We start from the raw sequence: 22,855 nt of genomic DNA, 5'->3' as shown, positions 1-22,855 counted from the left end.
TGCACGAGTGAAGCAGATCATCATAAGCGACAAGCGAGACCACAGGGAAGGTGTGTATGGTGACACCCCGCACTCGCCACTTAAGGGGTCGCGCTCCAAGGAAGCTGTAGTTGCTCCTCGACGGGGTAACTTAGTCAAATAGCTTGAAGAGTAGAGTTGACGCTCAAGTAGAAGGTGACTCCAGATGGTGACACGTGTACAGCTGGATGCGAGCCACGTGTCCAGAGGTGTAACCGTCAGGAGAGAGAAAGTGCTCAGGTATATAAGGAACTCTAACGAACTTATGAGGTACGCGCGTTCAGAACACTTCTTTACGCTTTGAGAACACTTGAGTACGCTGAGAGAGATTTTGCACGGTTCCTTGAGTTTTAGCTTTTCTCTCTTAGATTTTGGTGGTTCCGTCACTGACTTGAGCGTCGGAGCGCGATCGGCCGCAGCGGCCCACTCTGTCTTTTTCAGGTTCTTGAGGAGAATCGAGGTGCGAAGGACGGAAGCTAGTGTGGTGCAAAGCCGATCCAGAAGGAGAAACCATCGACGTGGCAAGGCTCTTGCGCTCTGGTCAACCGGCAGGATCACATTTGTCCTTCAATTAAAAAATTTCATTTTTTAGTTTTTCAATTTTATCAAATGTTATTTTTAGTTCTTGATATTGAACTACAAGTGATGATGATGTGAAAACTATTATCTACTTAATATTTAATATATATATATATATATTTTTAATTAAGTGTCATAATTTTTTGAAAATTTATAAATACTTAAATGTCTTTTTCTCCTCTAAATTGTGGAAACTATTTGTTTTGGTCTCTATTTTGTTGTGATATTTCCCTATTTTACCCTACTTGTAAAATCTCACTCTAACTCTAAAGTGTGATACACTAACACCAATGAAAACTTCTTTACTTAAATCAAATTCATCATGTTACTCCTCTATGAAAAATTTTAATCGAATCACCAAAAAGAAACAATATGTAACCAATTTGGATAATTAAAAACATATTTAAAATTTAATAAATTTTGAAAAGCTATGTCACTTAATTAAATTCATGGAAGAAATGTTGAGTTGTTCATACACAAAATAACATATTACATCTTAAACGTATATACATTTATATATTTACATTTAATAAATATTGTAAATATCAAACACACGTCATACCAAAGTTGCAACTTATTATAAAATATTTAATATTAGTTGTGTCATTGGATTCTTATATAATTTTATGATTTAGAGTATAAATAAAATATTAAATTCAATCATGAATTCTAAAGATATTTTATAAAAAAAAATATTTTCAAATATAATATTTAAAACTTAAAACATATGAAAAACTAATTTAAAAATGTTGTACAATATATCCACCAATCATGAACTCCAACACCTTAAATTTGAAAGATGTAATTGCAAAAAAAAAACTAATAAAAATGGTTAATTAAGTTTTTAACGAAAGTTTAATTGTCCACAGAAATTGATGAATATATCATGTAATCCAAAAAAAAATACTGGAATAATGTAAAAGTTTGCTGTGTTATCCTATTATATTTTACCAACTTTTTCTTAATTATCTTATATTACTCGTAAACCCAATACGTTTTAAGAGAGTCTAATTTAGTAACTAATGGAAAAAAAAATCTATTTTTAAAAAAGAGACTTAAAAATATAATTATACAATTTGTCATTAACGAAAATTTATTCTTCAACTATAACAAAATTGTTTCCCTACTAAATAAATTTAACTACATGAATTATATAGTTCTTTTGTCAATTAATTGTGTTTATTAAAAATATAGTCTTGTAATAATTAATATAATTACGTATTTTCAATTTATATGTGTTTGTATTTTTATATATTTAATTTACCATAAAAATGTATTTTATATAATTGTCGTTCTAAACAAACAATTTTAGTTATAACCGTGTTGTAATATAATAATGAATTAACTCTTAATTTTAATGAAGGATCGACCTCTTTTTGAACCCAATTTTCCAAATTAAACATTATTTTTTTATGGGAGTTTTTGGTCCATCCAATACCCGAAAGGGCTGTAAAATATTTTTATTTATATATTTTTTTATCACAAATGCTTGATAACTTATTTAACATAATGAAAAATAATAATTACGTAACTATTTTTCTTCTCATCAGGTCTCTTTTCTTAGAAATTATTATTATTATTATTATTATTATATATATAAAAGAAAATTATTAAATAGAAATTAATTTTAGTGATCAAAATAATTAGTTCCTATATTGACTAAATTAGAGACTACCATTTTATAATTTAAAAAACTATTGATATCTAAAGTAGTTTCTATTATTAATAAAAAGAATTATAAAATAATTTTTAAATTGGTATCTAATTACTATTTATTAATGTTTTAGTTACTAATTACGTATATTCTAAATTAATTTTTTTTAATTTTTTAATACTAATTTAGAATCTAAAATATTAATAACTAAAATTTAGTAACTAATTTAAATTTCAATTTAAAAACTATTTTATAATATTTTATTAATATAGAAATCACATTCAATACTAATAATTTTTTAATCTTTAAATTAGTATTTAATTTAATAAATGACTAATTTTTTTATCTTTAAATTACTAATTTTCTTGTATCGTATATATATATATTATATATATATATATATATCGTTATAATAATATTTTTAAAACTAAAAAAATAAATACAAATATTACAATATTTTTATATTAATATACTTTAAACTTTATAAAAACAATTTTCAAGATAAAATTTACTTAAATACTATAAAATATTTTTATTTTATTTAATATAAATTCTAACATAAATTATGAAATGTTTTTATCGTATAGATTTTTATCATAGTATATTAAATACATTAATTTTATTTTATTGTTAGAGAGGTAGATATATTTTTAACTCTTGAAAAACAAATGAGTCAGGTTGTGTAATAAAGATGAAAGGTCGTTATAAATTTGTATAATAAACATGTTCATGGTTTCTACATTCTTCTATATATACTGTAAAATTCATGTACCTCAGCACCAAACAAAATCTAAAACTGTAAATTGGTTTATCACTGGAAATCCAATTGAGGGAGAAAATGAGAGCCATACTAATTACTCTGTTCTTGATCCTAAGTGTGGTAGTTGCAGAAGAGGCAGAAGATGCTGCAATTGTTGAAACCATTGATCCTGCAAAAGAAGCAGGAATTTCTGTAGCAACTAATCCTGCAAAAGATCATGGAATTGGTGGAACTGGTGAAATCAATGATCTTGCTGAAGATGCTGGAGTTGGTATTAGCAAAGCCATTTATCAAACACTTAGTGGGCAACCTGAAGCGTACGAATCTCCAAGATTCAAGAGGTTTGTGACACATTGCAGCTCACATGTTGCTGAAACATGCAGTGATCCAATGCACTATGAGGGTGGAATCCGTAACCCAACTGGGTTGTCTCACTGCATTTTTGATTCCATGAAAGCATGCTTGGCAAATCATAAAGCCTCGCTTTATGACTCCGCTCGTTCCAAAACCCTAAATCTTAAACCCACAAAAGTCGAATATTTACCGGTTATCATTCAGACAGTAAAATTTCAAACTGTGTTGAAAACCTGCTCTCAAGTCAGTGCACAAAGTTGTTTGAGTGATTCTGATGTTGATGCATCAACTTTAGGAGCTTGTCTCTTACCATCTTTTAACCAGTGTGTGTATCCTACTCCACCTCCACCACCTCCACCACCTCCACCACCTCCTCCTGGTAAGACTTCTTTAATAATATATATGATTTAAGAAATATAATTAACACACTTTTATTTCTGTATTTTGTTAACAAAACTCATTTTAGATTAACCTCTACAAAATTCTACCTTTTCACCACTACTTTTTCATTAAAACAAAAAAATATAATATTAAAAAATAATATTTAGTTTAGAGTTTATGGTTTAGAATTAAAGATTAAGGTTTACACATACTAAACTCTAAATTCTAAGATCTTATATCGATTAAAAATAAAAATATTTCATAATATATAAATTTTATGTTTATTTATTATAAAATTACATAAATGCATCATTTCATGTGAAATTTTTGAAAAACATGTAAATAATTTCGAAAACCATTACATGAGCAGATATATTCATAATGGAAATAGAAGTAGTTTCATCAAACAAATTAATATTATAGGATTTTCAAAAACATAACACTAATGTGGCTTCTTATAGTTTTTTCTTACATTATGTGTTCTTATTATATCTGATGTTTCACATTTTTCCATTGCTTCTTCTTTTTTTCTGGAATTAATGTTTATATTTTAGAAGCTTAAAAGGTTGTGGTTTGTGCAGATGAGACACGAAGATAAATCATACTGGGGAAGTACTTATAGTTAGCATTGCCATATTATGCTAATACAACAATAATCGCAATGCTTTCTCCATCATCTTATATATGTAATAAATAATCTCTTTTTTCTAGCTAAGATTAAACTCTTAATCTCGTTCTTAATTTAATTTATGGTGAAGGATCTGTTATACCTTCAATATTCTATGTCACTCTATGATACATGGTAATGAAGTTTGATTTTCTATTCACACTGTAACATCCTAATTTTTACCCATATATTAAAACAAACAATATCTAATTACAAATAACATATACTACTTTCTCATATGTGTATCTCAAAAGAAATATCCCTCTTCATAGGGATTTAATATATACATTAAAAGTTTTAACAACAAAACAAAACATTCAAATAAAACTATCTCATCCTCAGCTGCTCACTAAGGAGTTCTATTACCTGCAATCTCATCTGCTCCCGTGTAAAACACGATCATCACAAATAAAGAAACAAACACAAACAAATAAAGGGTAAGCTATCTATATAAAAAGTTTTGATATAATTCAAATTTTAAATTAATAAGCATAATTCATCAATTCTCATGCGATTTCTCAATTTTAATATGAGATATTGATATTAAAAATATTTGAATTACATTTCTTAATTATTGATTTTTCTTTCAAAAACTTGTTTCCATCATGTAGGAGAGAAATGAAAGACATTTAAAAAAAATGACACGTATACATGCACACGTGTAATCATAGAATAAAATAATATATTTTTGCTTAATTATGTTTGTAGTCTAAATTTTTGAATAATTTTGATTTTGGTCTCCTAAATTTTAAATTTGCTCTTAAGTTTCAAATTGATAAATTGATTATACTATTTCTTTTTGTACCGATCAGGTGGTCGGAAATGATAACGTGGCAGCAAGCGATAACATATGCGTGTTGAGCGAGACATCTGGATGACAGAAGGGAAGCACATCGGAAAGTTTGTGTAGTCGCCAATTGTCAGCTTGGCGTTCTCCAGTATATATAACCGGCGGTCACCAGGCTTGCGTCGTAGTCGCCGGTTGCGAGTTTATAACCGGCGGTCACCAGGTTTGCGTCGTAGTTGCCAGTTGCGAGTTTATAACCGGCGGTCACCAGGCTTGCGTCGTAGTCGCCGGTTGCGAGTTTATAACCAGCGGTCACCAGGTTTGCGTCATAGTCGCCGTATGCGAGTTTATAACCGGCGGTCACCAGCCTTGCGTCGTAGTCGCCGTGTGAGTTTTAGGAGATCAGGTGGTTTGAGACCGCCGAAAGGGACACATCGCCGAAAGATCAGGAAGGCTTGCTTAAGGCTTTCAAGAGGTACTAATACGAAAGGCGAGGTTATCAGACGATCATTCCCTAGCCAGAGGTTGAGGCAAGGGAACAGTTTACCAGAACATGCATGATGCACGAGTGAAGCAGATCATCATAAGCGGCAAGCGAAACCATAGGGAAGGTGTGTATGGTGACCCCCCGCACTCGCCACTTAAGGGGTCGTGCTCCAAGGAAGCTGTAGTTGCTCCTCGACGGGGTAACTTAGTCAAATAGCTTGAAGAGTAGAGTTGACGCTCAAGTAGAAGGTGACTCCAGATGGTGACACGTGTACAGTTGGATGCGAGCCACGTGTCCAGAGGTGTAACCGTCAGGAGAGAGAAAGTGCTCAGGTATATAAGGAACTCTAACGAACTTATGAGGTATGCGCGTTCAGAACACTTCTTTACGCTTTGAGAACACTTGAGTACGCTGATAAGTGTCTAATTTCAGTAATATTTCATATTAAAATATAGGCACTTATGAGGATTTATTGCTAATTTACATATAAAATAATCCCTAATTTATGAATTTATACCTTTTTACATTTTTTATGATTTTTATTTGAATAAGAGTATTTTATTCCCAAATTTGGTGTTAATTGCAGATTTCTAAGGAAGATTGGAGATTTGGATTAAAGATGAATGATTTGAGCTAAAAAGATAAAGATAGAAGGTCCCAGAAGGGAAAAGATGCAAAGAAAGATTGGGCCTTTTTTTTATGTTTTATCATTTAGCCCATTAGCGCGACACAATAAACAACCTAACCCTAGAAAACTAGGATAATAGAGGGCTAGAGGCTCAACCTTAGTGTGCCAGATTGAGAGGAAAACACCATAGAGTGAATTGTAACCCAATTGGGAGAATGGAATGTGATAGAAGTATGCGTGGCTAATTCTACCCTTTGGGATTGGGAGTAATCTGCTCAAACTCTTATGTATTGAGGTGATATTTTATATATTAATATTCAGTTCTTGATTGATTATTGGTATTGTTGTTTTACTTTTAATTCTCCATGACAAATTGAGAATCTTAAATCTGACCGGGAGGTATTTTTAGGGTTTGGACCTAAACAACAATACTTAACATATTTGAGTGTTAGGAATAGACTTGAAATGTTAATTGCTATTAAACGTCTGAGCTTCGTTCTAAGTTGTTCTTATAAGTATGCGAGGGATCGATAGTTAGGGAACATTCTTAAGGATTTTATATGCGAGGAATCGATATAAATGATTTTTATACGGGCATCAATTTCAATTAAAGAACTTAATATTAACATGCTAATCAAAATACATGAGAGTGAGAGAGATGAAACTTAATCCCAATTTTCCAATTGAAGCAACTAATTCTTTGTTTGTTTTCTTATTGGTCAGTGCCAACATAATCACTTCACACTCTTTTTTATTGTTCTGTTGTTATATTTAGCGAATATTGTACTCGATGATTCACTGTTCTTTGTGGGATCGATATCCGTCATTAGGGACAATTATTACTTCTGACAAACGCGGTGCACTTGCCGTAAAAAGTCATCAAGTTTTTGGCGCCGTTCCTTGAGTTTTAGCTTTTCTCTCTTAGATTTTTGGTGGTTCCGTCACTGACTTGAGCGTCGGAGCGCGATCGGCCGCAGTGGCGCCACTCTGTCTTTTTCAGGTTCTTGAGGAGAATCGAGGTGCGAAGGACGGAAGCTAGCATGGTGCAAAGCCGATCCAGAAGGAGAAACCATCGACGTGGCAAGGCTCTTGCGCTCTGGTCAACCGGCAGGATCATCAGGTGCCCACCGTGGGGCCGTGTAAAACGTGTTCCCATCCACAGCGTGAGTTCTTGAAGTTTCTGCAGTTTCTGTGTGGTTGTGTGTTGGTGCAACCATTCTTCACCGTTCCTTCGAGCTTCTGTTCGGTGAATTGAAGTTTTCCACCGTTCGTTTGGGTTTTAATCGGTAGTTTGAAGTTTTCCACCGTTCGTTTGAGCTTTCGATCGGTTTCTTGAAGTTTCTTGCTGCTTGTGCGGTGTTCGATCGATTGAATCGAGGTTTTACCGTTTGTTCGCGTTTCTGATCGGTGAATCGGGAGTTTTGCTGGAGAAGCGGTAGGTTCGTGGTGAGATTGCGAGTTTCTGTGAAGGTTTGACGTCCGAATCTATCGGCGTGTTGTTGTGGTTGCATTTGAGGAAGTTCTTGGGTGTTTGAGAGTTTTGATCGATTGATTGCTGGATCGATCGTTTGTTGGTGAAGGTTTTGTTCGCTGGAGTTTGATTTGCTGATTTTTCATGAGAAAGATGAGAAGCAACCGTTCAAGTCCCGTTGTGCCAATTGCTGCAGAAGGCGCCATGACCATGGCGCAGATGATGGAGATCATGCGTGCGTTGCAGGAAAATATGGAGGCATCGCGCATAGAGCAAGCGAAGATGCATGAGGACCTGGTCGCCTCTCAGGCCAGAAACGAGGAGCTCAGTAAAGTAACTAAGGAGACTAAGGAGTTGCGTCAAGCTCTTTAAGAGCAGAGAGGGCGCACAGTTGCTGAAGAGGTCGCGCCGTCATCGCCACCGCGCGTCTTCCCAATGCCGTTTGCTCAGGCGATCACGGACACGCCTATCCCTGCGAGCGTAGTACCCGTGAAAGCCTCTTTCACCAGCGTGGAGGATCCTGAAGCACATCTCACTACGTTCCACACGCAGATGATGCTGTCAGGAGGCTCAGATGCTGTATATTGCAAGATGTTTGTGAGCACGCTCCAGGGAACGGCGCTGGAATGGTTTGTTAGCCTGCCTACAGGTCACATAACCAATTTCCAGCAGTTTTTGAAGCTCTTCGTTGACCAGTACATTGTGAACAAGGCGCCACCTAGGGTATCTTATGATTTGTTCGACGTAAGGCAGTACCAGGGAGAGTCCCTCAGGGACTACTTGAATCGCTTTGGAGCACAGATGGTCCGCTTGCCTGCTAAAGACGAGGAGATGTTGGTGTACGCCTTCAAAAAGGGCGTGCTGTCGGGACCCTTCTGTGAGGCGTTGATTAGGGCCCACCCCGCCACGTTTGCTGAAGTTAAACGACTTGCGGTGGCCCACATCGCCGACGAGAGTGAGGTCGTCGAGAAAAGAGGGAGCGTGGCTCCTGCTAGGCCACGAGCCCAGACCAGAATCCAGCCGCAGAGGGTGCTGGAGACGGAGGCGGCCAAGAGGGATCAAAGGACTCGCCATCCTTACGATCCAAAGAAAAACAAGGGAAGGGGCCCAGGGCGCCCCAGGGAGTACAACCGCCCACCAAAGCACAAGTTTTTCATGGGGTTGACGGATCTGATCGTCATTCCCAACATAACAGCCAGGCTTAAGGCGCCTGAGAAAGTGAGCGACAAGGTGTTAGGACCAAAACCAAACGCCTGGTGTGAGTTCCACCAGAGTTTTGGTCACACCGTTGATTCGTGTTTGGCCCTGGGATACCAGCTCGACGACCTGGTCAAGAGCGGTTTCCTGAATGATTACCTGCTAGACAGGAGGACAGGGGGTGCGTCGAGCTCCCAGCCGGCGAGTGGGGAGGGTCAGCAGCACGAGGTGCCAACCCATGTCGAGATCAAGTACCTCGTCATGAACGCCCCCTCTGCGTATAACATTTTGTTGGGAAGGCCAACACTCAACAGAATAGGAGTTGTGCCCTCGACCAGGCACATGAAGGTTAAGTTGCCATCTATGGAGGGGGTGGTGATCACCATCAAATCTGACCAGAAGGAAGCGAAAAAGTGCTATGAGAATAGCCTGAAGAATAAGAGGTCAGTGAGTTACATCACGACCACGCCGCCCCCGGTGTGGAGCCCAGGTCGATGGCGATGGAGGTGACCGCCGACGGTGATGTCGTTATGGTAGACGCTGAAACAGGGGGAGAAAACGTTGATCGGGGGGAAGAAGCGAGAAACCGCCTAGAGGAAGCGAGGGAATCGGGGATCGCCAGGGAAGCCAGGCCCGCCCCCGTCGAAGAGTGGCTCGAGAGGGAGATCGGGGGTAAGGTCTTCAAGTTGGGAAGATCTTTGGAAAAGAGCTACAAGACCAGATCGCCAAGGTGATAGAAAGGCATCTGGATGCTTTTGCATGGTCTGCTTAGACATGCCGGGAATTGACCCGACTTCTTGTGTCACCATTTGGCAATGGACACGCAAGTCAGACCAGTGCGACAAAGAAGAAGGAAGTTTAACGAGGAGAGGAGACAGCGATTAGGGATGAAACGCAGAAGCTCCTCGCCGCAGGCCATATCAGGGAGGTCCAGTACCCTGAATGGTTAGCTAATGTCGTACTGGTGAAGAAGAGCAACGGGAAGTGGCGCATGTGCGTCGACTTCACAGACCTGAACAAGGCTTGTCCAAAGGATTCATACCCTTTGCCAAGCATAGATGCCCTGGTCGACAGTGCAGCAGGGTGCAAGTTGCTGAGTTTTCTGGACGCCTTCTCGGGGTATAATCAGATAAAGATGCATCCTATGGATGAAGAAAAAACTGCCTTCATGACTGAGAGGTCTGCTACTGTTACAAGGTGATGCCCTTCGGGCTGAAAATGCGGGGGCCACGTACCAAATTGATGGATAAGGTACTTGCACCGATGCTGAAGGAATGTGCAAGCGTACGTAGATGATATGGTCGTGACCTCGTTAGAGAAGAGCAAGCACGTCTCAGATCTGGAGGAGTTGTTCACCACGATTGCCAAGTTCAGATTAAAGCTAAACCCCGAGAAGTGCATTTTGGCGTGGAGGCAGGGAAGTTCTTAGGTTTCCTCTTAACTGAAAGAGGAATAGAGGCAAATCCTATAAGTGTGCTGCCATCTTGGCAATGAGGAGCCCGGCTGCCATGAAGGAGGTGCAGCAACTTACAGGTCGGATGGCCGCCCTGTCTCATTTCGTATCAGCTAGTGGAGAGAAGGGTCATCCGTACTTCCAATGTTTAAGGCGAAACAACAAGTTTGTCTGGTCGAAGGAGTGTGAAGAGCCTTCGTGAAGCTTAAAAAGTACCTGGCGAGCTCGCCGGTTTTGTGCAAACCCATGGTAGGAACCCCTCTCAGGTTGTATTTTGCTGTGACTGAGAGGGCGGTGAGTGCGGTGCTCGCCCAAGATCAAGACCAGGCTCAGAAGCCTATCTATTTCGTCAGCAAGGTGTTGCAAGGCCCGGAGGTGAGGTATCAGGCCTTGGAGAAAGCTGCACTGGCTGTAGTATTTTCGGCGAGGAGGTTGCGCCACTATTTTCACAGTTTTACGGTGCTGGTGATGACCGACTTGCCCATCCAGAAAGTCCTGAAGAACCTAATGTAGCTGGGAGAATGGTGAAGTGGGCGGTGGAGCTGTCAGAGTTCGACATCAAATATGAGCCCGAGGACCGATCAAGGGGCAGATTTTCGCTGATTTTGTGGTCGAGCTCTCGTCAGAAGCAGCACGAGTTGAAGGGGACGATTTTCGTTGGGTGCTTTCGGTGGACGGATCGACTAACCAACAGGGTAGCGGTGCTGGAGTCATTCTGGAAGGCCCAACGGCGTGCTGATAGAACATCCTGAGTTTGCTTTAAAGCCAGCAACAATCAAGCAGAGTATGAGGTGCTGATCGCCGGAATTTGTTGGCTAAGGAGATGGGGGCTAGGGTGTTGATGGCCAAGAGTGACTCATTGTTAGTCACGGGACAAGTAACAGGCGAGTTCCAGGCCAAGATCCACAAATGGCGGCTTACTTAGAGTATGTGGGAGTTGAAGAGTTCCTTTGTCTCATTTGAAGTAGTGCATGTGCCCAGAGAACAAAATGCCCGAGCAGACTTGCTAGCCAAGCTCGCCAGTTCGGGCAAGGGGGGTAGGCAGAGGACGGTGATCCAAGAAACTCTGAAGACGCCTAGAGCATTTGTGGCAGACCACCTGGTTCTTCAGATAAGCAAGTCGACGGAGAAAGCGCGAGGAGTCACAGGTCCTTGACCCAGGAGACCTTGAGATCGCCGAGAATAAGAGCATGTCGGGGGGACAGGGTGAACATGACGCAGGTCTGCGCTACGCATGAGCAGACACATGGATAACACAGTACAGCGCTGCCTGGCAGATGGCCTTCTCCCGCTGGATCCGACGGAGGCTAAAGGATAAAGAAGAACTCTAGCAAGTTCACCATGATCGATGGCGAGTTGTACAGGTTTGGGTTTACACACCCACTCCTAGAATGTGTGCACGGAGAAAAATGCACTAGAATTATGGCGAGCTCCACGAAGGTATATGTGGGAGTCACGTCGGGAGTCGAGCTCTGGCTGCAAGAACTCTCCGTGCAGGTTATTACTGGCCAACGATGAGGGAAGACTGCAAGAAGTATGCTCAGTGTTGCAAGCAATCAGCAGCACGCCGATTGGCACAAGGCGCCCCAGAAGAGCTGAAGTCAATTTACATCCCTTGGCCATTTCATACTTGGGAATTGACATTCTGGGACCTTTCCCATTGGCGGTCAGGCAGATGAATACTTGGTGGTGCAATTGAATATTTCACCAAGTGGATCGAAGTAGAGCCAGTAGCCCAGATCACCGCACACAAGATCGAGAGCTTTGTATGGAAGAACATTGTGTGCCGGTTTGGTGTGCCTAAGCGCCTGGTGTCGGATAATGGGACTCAGTTTGCAAGTCACCTACTGAAGAAGCTGTGCGAGGAGGTGGGAATACAGCAGGTGTTTGCATCCGTCGAGCACCCACAACAAATGGCCAAGTAGAGTCTGCCAATCGGGTGTTGCTGAGAGGTTTGAAAAGAAGGCTAGAGAAAGCTAAGGGTCGTGGGCTGAAGAGGTACCCCGCATAGTTTGGGCGTACCATACCACTGAGCAGTCAGGAACCCACGAGACCCGTTTAGCTTGGTTTATGGATGTGATGCAATGATTCAGTGAAACCAGGAGAGCTCGCCGAGATTCCAAACTTTGTAGTAGAAGACTCAAATGAAGAAAGAAGGTTGAATCTGGATTTACTGGATGAGGTCAGGGAGGAGGCAAGAGTAAAAGCTGAGGCAGTAAAAAGGAGGATTGACGAAGATACAACTCCAGGGTAATGTCAAGGCAGTTTAGAGAGGGCGACCTGGTGATGAGGAAGGCCCATCAGTACGAGAGAGAACAAGTTATCGCCTAAGTGGACAGGACCGTTAGAATAACCGAGGCGCTCGGGAACGGCGCCTACCGCTTAGAGACGTTAGAAGGGGGGTGATTCCTCGTACTTGGAACGCCACACATCTCAAATTATATTACAGTTAAAGCTTTGTAAGTAAAAACGAACATGAAGTGATTTACATGCTTTCTGTTAAAACAGTTTGAAAGGGGGCACTCTTTTTTCCCTAAGGAGGGTTTTTAAGACCACCCAATAAAGAAGAGTTTTCAAGCTTAAGTTTCTGAGTTTGCATGCATGTTTGTGTTGAAAGCTTGTAGAAAAAAGACCTTGTCACTCGTACGTGATTTAAGGCGAGTTCAAAGTTGTATTGCATGCTCTCAATTAAAAGTTTTTAAGTCCCATCGTCTTTCGGCGAGCGGCATCAGAAAGTTTTAAAGTCCCCACGCAATTGGCGGCATCAGTCAAAAGTTTTAAGTCCCCATCGTCTTTCGGCGATTGGCGGCATCAGTTAAAAGTTTTTAAGTCCCCATCGTCTTCGGCGATTGGCGGCATCAGTAAAAGTTTTTAAGTCCCCATCGTCTTTCGGCATTGGCGGCATCAGTTAAAAGTTTTTAAAGTCCTCATCGTTTTTCGATGATCGTTTTCGGCGATCGGTGGCATCAGATAAAAGTTTCAAAGTCCCCATCGTTTTTCGACGATCGGTGGCACTAGTTAAAATTTTGAAAGACCTCATCGTCTTTCGGCGATCGGAGGCACCAGCAATGATTAAAGACCTCAACGCCCTCGTGCGTCTTAAGGCGAGAAAGAGATAAAGTCCTCATCGACTTTGTGCGAGTGCAGGCGAGAACAGATTAAAAGACCTCTCTGCACCAGCAGATAGAGGTAAGATTAAAAGACCTCTCTGCACCAGCAGATAGACGCAAAATTAAAAGTCCTCAGTGCATCCAGGGGGGAGGAGATGTACACCCTGGGCAAGTTGAGGCACCAGAAAAAGTCATTCTCGCCGTTGAGCGAGTTCAGGCAAGATAAAGTCCTTCTCGCCGTTGAGCGAGTTCAGGCAAGATAAAGTCCTTCTCACCTTAGAGTGAGTTCAGGCCAGAGAAAGTCCTTCTCACCGCAGAGTGAGTTCAAGCAAGATGAGCTGAAAATTCAGGGTGTTCGTGACCTTAAATGGTGGGAAGGGAAGGAAAATGCCTTTCCCCCCTTTAAGTGAAACATCAATATTGACCCAGTAAGACCAGATCATTGTTCTGAAACTCAGGGAGGTAGAGAAGGATCCGAAAGGCGCCTCTACCCCCAGATTAGGGAACAATGATCAAGTTATGAATATGAGAAAGGACACATCGCCAGAATACTACGGCGATCAGAAGAACCACAGGCGATGACAGGAGTAAGGGCCCACTTCGATTGGGCAGATCAGGTGAACTGTATCTTAAATATCTGTTTGAGTTGAAATTTGCTGTTTAGTAAGTAGTTTCACGCTGAAGTTTGTTACCTTAAGTTCACAAGTTTTATTAAAATGTCATCGTTTGAGAGTTAACAGTTTGATAAATTGTTATAAGATTAACAGTTTGTTCAAGTTCAAAGCAGTGAGTAAACGGTTAAGCTCGAGTATCGTTGAGTTGATTTATTTGAGCGAGTTCTACCGGTTACGATGGTTAATCACACAGCGAGTAAGAATAAGAAGAATTCAAAGAGAAGTAGCAGAAAACAACATCTTAGCAGAAGAAGTTATATAAAGCAGTATCAGTTCAAGTTTGAACGCAAATGTGATCAAGTACGTAAGCAGCTATTACATATAAAGTTTTTACAAACAAAGATAAGCGCCAAGTTTCAAAAACACGGTGATGGAGGGAGGCGTTAGTCTTCAGATGGCACGATCTTCCCATCCACCACCCGTGCAGATTGATACCAGGAGAGGTCGAGCTCACGTATGCATGAGACTTGCCCAAAGCGGCGTCGAACTCGGCGACAAGGACTGGGCGAACTTGCTCGAGCTCTTGTGCTTGTTTCACCCCTCGATTCTCACGAGCCGAGCAAGTTCTTAAGCGGCCTCTTTCCTCATCCTGAGCTGAGCCAACCGCAGCAATTTCGTAGCCCCTTCTCGAGCCTCGACGAGCTCAGCAAGAGCGCGTCCCTTGCCTTTTCGACCTGTCCAAGAAGAATCTCCCGGTCTGCTGATCTTTTTTCAAGGTTTCCACCTGATCGCACTGCTTTCATGGCAGCCTCCAAGTGGTCACCTTGAGCCTGAAGGGACAGTTTTGCTCTCCAACTCGATTTTCCTTGGGCTGGAGCTGCAGTCTTTGCGCAGATCGGAGGCCTCGCGCGCTCCTGAGCTCAGCATCCATGGCGTCCTCCACCTTGAATGGTCCAGCTCCATCATCATCAAGTTGCAAGACAGTTTCTCAGCCTCAGCTCTTGTCATCAGGTTGACTCTTTGAGCACTGAGTTCTCGTCTTGGAGTTTCTTGTTAGAGTCCTGCACAGCCTTCGATACGATCAAGGGGAGATCCTCCGCCATCATCTTTAGTTTAGCTGTGAAGGGCCCCAAAGATCTCTCCGATGGAGGTTGGGAGGTTTGAGTTTGTTGCTGCTGGAGGTGCTGGAGGAGCTTGTTGCTGGACTTCACCACCACCTCTTGTGTTGCAAGGGCAAGGGGGCTTCTTGGCGTGTAGTGAGTCGGAGACTCTGTAATGAGAATTGGCGAATTATGAGCGCGCTCATCCTCGCCTAATGCAGCCCCAGCAATAGAAGCAGTAGAAGGAGGACCCTCTCCAACAGACATGAAGGTGGAGGTGCTTGGAGGGTCCCATGAAGTTAGGGTCGCTGCTTTCGACCACCGGGGTGCAACGGCCAAGGGTGTTGCTTGGACTGGTTGTGTTGATCGGAGGTGAGGGCGGTGTTTTGTTGGATGCGGGAGGTGAAGAGGGAGCTACCCTTTTCCTTGGTGACAAGGTCATCTTCGGTTTCCTCATCATCCTCTTACCCCTGTACACCTGAGTAGTTTTCCTTTTGGATCCCTGAGGACCAGTTTCTTCCTTTGGGGGCGGGTGGTACCCCGGAGGAGGTTGCACCTCGGGGAGAGTTTTTTCTTGAGCAGCGGCGATCGCACCACGGATTGGGCGCAGCTTGGGAGCCCGCCGCCAGTTTGTGAGATCGGGCGATCGTCCTCAGTTCTGCTAATTCCCTTTTCCCAACATGTTATCTCATGAGGTAAAGCACGGTTGAGCAATCAAAACAGAAACAGAAATATAAGCGCATTAATGCAGAGACAACACAAGCGATACATGGTAAAAGATCAGAATCAACACAGAGTAATAGAATGCCAAAGCAAGCGGGAAGCGCTAAGTTAGGTATTAACTTGAAGTGAAGGACTTGGTTGGAGGTAGGAGCTAACCTATATGTATTTCGAGCTGGGTTTCGAAGAACTCGTAGGGAATGATTGAGGCAGTAGGGAAGATGATGTTGGCGGCAGCGACACTCTCCAGAAGAGGCAAAGGTCTCTGTCCAACTTCCCCATGTTGTCAGGGCTCCTTGGTCTTCTGATGCTGTCTTTCACCTTCTTGAACACGGTGGTGTAGATGAAGCAGAACAACTCGTCGTTGCTCCCCTTATCGTCCGCACAGACCGGTTCATCCGGGAGGCAGGACAGCACAGCCACTTTGCTATCGTGCTCTTTATGGAAGGAAAGGTCGGACTGGTCTCCCTTCCTTAGCCGGTGCACGCCCAACTCTGTGTTATTGAAGAAAGTCTCCTTTAATAGGGTTGGGGTGGTCCAAGGGTAGAGTTCCTTGTAGTCTCTTGGAGGTAGGAGGCTCCTCCGGCGACTGGTGGAGTTGCTTGAGGAGGATTGGCTTGAGAAGGAGCAGGCCTCTCAGCCTGTGCAGAAGGGGCACCGGAGGCTCGAGGTGGGTTGCGCACTGGTGGAGGATTTACCCCAGGGGCAACCCACGCGTTTGGGGTAGAGGGTTTCACGATGAAAGAGGGGGTTCGCAGTGGACTTCGTGCGAGCCATCGCAGGAACTGCAAAGAAAAAAAAAAGGAGAGGATGAACAAAGATTGCAGAGAACGACTCGATTGAAGACGAAGAAAGAAGAACGAACGAACATGAGTTCGCTGGGATGAACGTGATGGAAGACAAAAACCCTAAGTTACGAGGGAGGAGGAAAGGAAAAACAGCCCACAACGTATGCTCCAGACAGATAATGGATGATGCGAATCGGTTAAAATGCAACAAGTATCAACAGAAGGCGTAAAAGAGTTACCTTTTTATGATCGGATGAGCGTTGAAGAAAGTTGGAGATTGAGAGAGTTAAGAAGTTTCGTGGGTTGCAGAGAAAAACTTAGAACGCTTGAGAATGCAGAAGGTGATGGAACAGTGAGAAGCGTGATAGGGTTTAAGGGTTTTCGAACGTTTTCGGAAGCGCAAACGCCAGCTGAAGATGACTGTTGATGAAAGCCATGTGTCGAGCGATGGGAAAGGAGGTTGGTGGAGCGTCAGAGAAGCAGAGGGTACGGATGTACGGAAATCTGCATCAGTGCCACGTAGATCGACGATGACGTGACCTCTTAGTCTTTCGCTGGTCAAGTCTCAGCTTAAGACTGGGGGGCTTGTGTACCGATCAGGTGGTCGGAAATGATAACGTGGCAGCAAGCGATAACATAGGCGTGTTGAGCGGGACATCTGGATGACAGAAGGGAAGCACATCGGGAAGTTTGTGTAGTCGCCAATTGTCAGTTTGGCGTTCTCCAGTATATATAACCGGCAATCACCAGGCTCGCGTCGTAGTCGCCGGTTGCGAGTTTATAACCGGCGGTCACCAGGCTTGCGTCATAGTCGCCGTATGCGAGTTTATAACCGGCGGTCACCAGCCTTGCGTCGTAGTCGCCGTGTGAGTTTTAGGAGATCAGGTGGTTTGAGACCGCCGAAAGGGGCACATCGCTGAAAGATCAGGAAGGCTTGCTTAAGGCTTTCAAGAGGTACTAATACGAAAGGCGAGGTTATCAGACGATCATTCCCTAGCCAGAGGTTGAGGCAAGGGAACAGTTTACCAGAACATGCATGATGCACGAGTGAAGCAGATCATCATAAGCGACAAGCGAGACCACAGGGAAGGTGTGTATGGTGACACCCCGCACTCGCCACTTAAGGGGTCGCGCTCCAAGGAAGCTGTAGTTGCTCCTCGACGGGGTAACTTAGTCAAATAGCTTGAAGAGTAGAGTTGACGCTCAAGTAGAAGGTGACTCCAGATGGTGACACGTGTACAGCTGGATGCGAGCCACGTGTCCAGAGGTGTAACCGTCAGGAGAGAGAAAGTGCTCAGGTATATAAGGAACTCTAACGAACTTATGAGGTACGCGCGTTCAGAACACTTCTTTACGCTTTGAGAACACTTGAGTACGCTGAGAGAGATTTTGCACGGTTCCTTGAGTTTTAGCTTTTCTCTCTTAGATTTTTGGTGGTTCCGTCACTGACTTGAGCGTCGGAGCGCGATCGGCCGCAGCGGCCCACTCTGTCTTTTTCAGGTTCTTGAGGAGAATCGAGGTGCGAAGGACGGAAGCTAGTGTGGTGCAAAGCCGATCCAGAAGGAGAAACCATCGACGTGGCAAGGCTCTTGCGCTCTGGTCAACCGGCAGGATCACATTTGTCCTTCAATTAAAAAATTTCATTTTTTTAGTTTTTCAATTTTATCAAATGTTATTTTTAGTTCTTGATATTGAACTACATTAGTGATGATGATGTGAAAAACTATTATCTACTTAATATTTATTTATATATATATATATATTTAATTAAGTGTCATAATTTTTGAAAATTTATCAAATACTTAAATGTCTTTTTCTCCTCTAAATTGTGGAAACTATTTGTTTTGGTCTTCTATTTTGTTGTGATATTTCCTATTTTACTCCTACTTTGTAAAATCTCACTCTAACTCTAAAGTGTGATACACTAACACCAATGAAAACTTCTTTACTTAAATCAAATTCATCATGTTACTCCTCTATGAAAAATTTTAATCGAATCACCAAAAAGAAACAATATGTAACCAATTTGGATAATTAAAAACATATTTAAAATTTTAATAAATTTTGAAAAGCTATGTCACTTAATTAAATTCATGGAAGAAATGTTGAGTTGTTCATACACAAAATAACATATTACATCTTAAACGTATATACATTTATATATTTACATTTAATAAATATTGTAAATATCAAACACACGTCATACCAAAGTTGCAACTTATTATAAAATATTTAATATTAGTTGTGTCATTGGATTCTTATATAATTTTTATGATTTAGAGTATAAATAAAATATTAAATTCAATCATGAATTCTAAAGATATTTTATAAAAAAATATTTTCAAATATAATATTTAAAACTTAAAACATATGAAAAACTAATTTAAAAATGTTGTACAATATATCCACCAATCATGAACTCCAACACCTTAAATTTGAAAGATGTAATTGCAAAAAAAATAACTAATAAAAATGGTTAATTAAGTTTTTAACGAAGTTTAATTGTCCACAGAAATTGATGAATATATCATGTAATCCAAAAAAAAAATACTGGAATAATGTAAAAGTTTGCTGTGTTATCCTATTATATTTTACCAACTTTTTTCTTAATTATCTTATATTACTCGTAATCACCCAATACGTTTTAAGAGAGTCTAATTTAGTAACTAATGGAAAAAAAATCTATTTTTAAAAAGAGACTTAAAAATATAATTATACAATTTGTCATTTAACGAAAATTTATTCTTCAACTATAACAAAATTGTTTCCCTACTAAATAAATTTAACTACATGAATTATATAGTTCTTTTGTCAATTAATTGTGTTTATTAAAAATATAGTCTTGTAACTAATTAATATAATTACGTATTTTCAATTTATATGTGTTTGTATTTTTATATATTTAATTTACCATAAAAATGTATTTTTATATAATTGTCGTTCTAAACAAACAATTTTAGTTATAACCGTGTTGTAATATAATAATGAATTAACTCTTAATTTTAATGAAGGATCGACCTCTTTTTGAACCCAATTTTCCAAATTAAACATTATTTTTTTATGGGAGTTTTTGGTCCATCCAATACCCGAAAGGGCTGTAAAATATTTTTATTTATATATTTTTTATCACAAATGCTTGATAACTTATTTAACATAATGAAAAATAATAATTACGTAACTATTTTTCTTCTCATCAGGTCTCTTTTCTTAGAAATTATTATTATTATTATTATTATTATATATATAAAAGAAAATTATTAAATAGAAATTAATTTTAGTGATCAAAATAATTAGTTCCTATATTGACTAAATTAGAGACTACCATTTTATAATTTAAAAAACTATTGATATCTAAAGTAGTTTCTATTATTAATAAAAAGAATTATAAAATAATTTTTAAATTGGTATCTAATTACTATTTATTAATGTTTTAGTTACTAATTACGTATATTCTAAATTAATTTTTTTTAATTTTTTAATACTAATTTAGAATCTAAAATATTAATAACTAAAATTTAGTAACTAATTTAAATTTCAATTTAAAAACTATTTTATAATATTTTATTAATATAGAAATCACATTCAATACTAATAATTTTTTAATCTTTAAATTAGTATTTAATTTAATAAATGACTAATTTTTTTATCTTTAAATTACTAATTTTCTTGTATCGTATATATATATATATTATATATATATATATATATCGTTATAATAATATTTTTAAAAACTAAAAAAATAAATACAAATATTACAATATTTTTAGTATATTAATATACTTTAAACTTTATAAAAACAATTTTCAAGATAAAATTACTTAAATACTATAAAATATTTTTATTTTTATTTAATATAAATTCTAACATAAATTATGAAATGTTTTTATCGTATAGATTTTTATCATAGTATATTAAATACATTAATTTTATTTTATTGTTAGAGAGGTAGATATATTTTTAACTCTTGAAAAACAAATGAGTCAGGTTGTGTAATAAAGATGAAAGGTCGTTATAAATTTGTATAATAAACATGTTCATGGTTTCTACATTCTTCTATATATACTGTAAAATTCATGTACCTCAGCACCAAACAAAATCTAAAACTGTAAATTGGTTTATCACTGGAAATCCAATTGAGGGAGAAAATGAGAGCCATACTAATTACTCTGTTCTTGATCCTAAGTGTGGTAGTTGCAGAAGAGGCAGAAGATGCTGCAATTGTTGAAACCATTGATCCTGCAAAAGAAGCAGGAATTTCTGTAGCAACTAATCCTGCAAAAGATCATGGAATTGGTGGAACTGGTGAAATCAATGATCTTGCTGAAGATGCTGGAGTTGGTATTAGCAAAGCCATTTATCAAACACTTAGTGGGCAACCTGAAGCGTACGAATCTCCAAGATTCAAGAGGTTTGTGACACATTGCAGCTCACATGTTGCTGAAACATGCAGTGATCCAATGCACTATGAGGGTGGAATCCGTAACCCAACTGGGTTGTCTCACTGCATTTTTGATTCCATGAAAGCATGCTTGGCAAATCATAAAGCCTCGCTTTATGACTCCGCTCGTTCCAAAACCCTAAATCTTAAACCCACAAAAGTCGAATATTTACCGGTTATCATTCAGACAGTAAAATTTCAAACTGTGTTGAAAACCTGCTCTCAAGTCAGTGCACAAAGTTGTTTGAGTGATTCTGATGTTGATGCATCAACTTTAGGAGCTTGTCTCTTACCATCTTTTAACCAGTGTGTGTATCCTACTCCACCTCCACCACCTCCACCACCTCCACCACCTCCTCCTGGTAAGACTTCTTTAATAATATATATGATTTAAGAAATATAATTAACACACTTTTATTTCTGTATTTTGTTAACAAAACTCATTTTAGATTAACCTCTACAAAATTCTACCTTTTCACCACTACTTTTCATTAAAACAAAAAAAATATAATATTAAAAAATAATATTTAGTTTAGAGTTTATGGTTTAGAATTAAAGATTAAGGTTTACACATACTAAACTCTAAATTCTAAGATCTTATATCGATTAAAAATAAAAATATTTCATAATATATAAATTTTATGTTTTATTTTATTATAAAATTACATAAATGCATCATTTCATGTGAAATTTTTGAAAAACATGTAAATAATTTCGAAAACCATTACATGAGCAGATATATTCATAATGGAAATAGAAGTAGTTTCATCAAACAAATTAATATTATAGGATTTTCAAAAACATAACACTAATGTGGCTTCTTATAGTTTTTTCTTACATTATGTGTTCTTATTATATCTGATGTTTCACATGTTTTCCATTGCTTCTTCTTTTTTTCTGGAATTAATGTTTATATTTTAGAAGCTTAAAAGGTTGTGGTTTGTGCAGATGAGACACGAAGATAAATCATACTGGGGAAGTACTTATAGTTAGCATTGCCATATTATGCTAATACAACAATAATCGCAATGCTTTCTCCATCATCTTATATATGTAATAAATAATCTCTTTTTTCTAGCTAAGATTAAACTCTTAATCTCGTTCTTAATTTAATTTATGGTGAAGGATCTGTTATACCTTCAATATTCTATGTCACTCTATGATACATGGTAATGAAGTTTGATTTTCTATTCACACTGTAACATCCTAATTTTTACCCATATATTAAAACAAACAATATCTAATTACAAATAACATATACTACTTTCTCATATGTGTATCTCAAAAGAAATATCCCTCTTCATAGGGATTTAATATATACATTAAAAGTTTTAACAACAAAACAAAACATTCAAATAAAACTATCTCATCCTCAGCTGCTCACTAAGGAGTTCTATTACCTGCAATCTCATCTGCTCCCGTGTAAAACACGATCATCACAAATAAAGAAACAAACACAAACAAATAAAGGGTAAGCTATCTATATAAAAAGTTTTGATATAATTCAAATTTTAAATTAATAAGCATAATTCATCAATTCTCATGCGATTTCTCAATTTTAATATGAGATATTGATATTAAAAATATTTGAATTACATTTCTTAATTATTGATTTTTCTTTCAAAAACTTGTTTCCATCATGTAGGAGA

The 22,855-nt window shown here is 39.0% G+C and overlaps 2 protein-coding genes across 2 annotated transcripts; both read left to right on the top strand.

Moving 5' to 3' along the window:
• Positions 1 to 3,001: 3,001 nt before the first annotated feature.
• LOC137836020 (nodulin-30) lies at positions 3,002 to 4,573 on the top strand. The gene is made up of 2 exons (XM_068644823.1): positions 3,002 to 3,744; positions 4,328 to 4,573. The coding sequence occupies exons 1-2, from the start codon at positions 3,090 to 3,092 to the stop codon at positions 4,342 to 4,344; spliced, it is 672 nt and encodes a 223-aa protein (XP_068500924.1). The 5' UTR covers positions 3,002 to 3,089; the 3' UTR covers positions 4,345 to 4,573.
• Positions 4,574 to 20,825: 16,252 nt separating this feature from the next.
• LOC137836019 (nodulin-30) lies at positions 20,826 to 22,400 on the top strand. The gene is made up of 2 exons (XM_068644822.1): positions 20,826 to 21,568; positions 22,155 to 22,400. The coding sequence occupies exons 1-2, from the start codon at positions 20,914 to 20,916 to the stop codon at positions 22,169 to 22,171; spliced, it is 672 nt and encodes a 223-aa protein (XP_068500923.1). The 5' UTR covers positions 20,826 to 20,913; the 3' UTR covers positions 22,172 to 22,400.
• Positions 22,401 to 22,855: the final 455 nt, after the last annotated feature.

This window comes from Phaseolus vulgaris, chromosome 5 (assembly GCF_000499845.2).
Source record: "Phaseolus vulgaris cultivar G19833 chromosome 5, P. vulgaris v2.0, whole genome shotgun sequence".
Classification (NCBI taxonomy): domain Eukaryota; kingdom Viridiplantae; phylum Streptophyta; class Magnoliopsida; order Fabales; family Fabaceae; genus Phaseolus; species Phaseolus vulgaris.
The sequence above is the reverse complement of the archived record's forward strand: the minus strand, read 5'-3'. Positions and strand labels throughout refer to the sequence as shown.

Coding starts and splice junctions, on each gene's coding strand:
- LOC137836019 (XM_068644822.1), top strand. CDS start 20,914: ATGAGAGCCATACTAATTACTCTGTTCTTGATCCTAAGTGTGGTAGTT.
- LOC137836020 (XM_068644823.1), top strand. CDS start 3,090: ATGAGAGCCATACTAATTACTCTGTTCTTGATCCTAAGTGTGGTAGTT.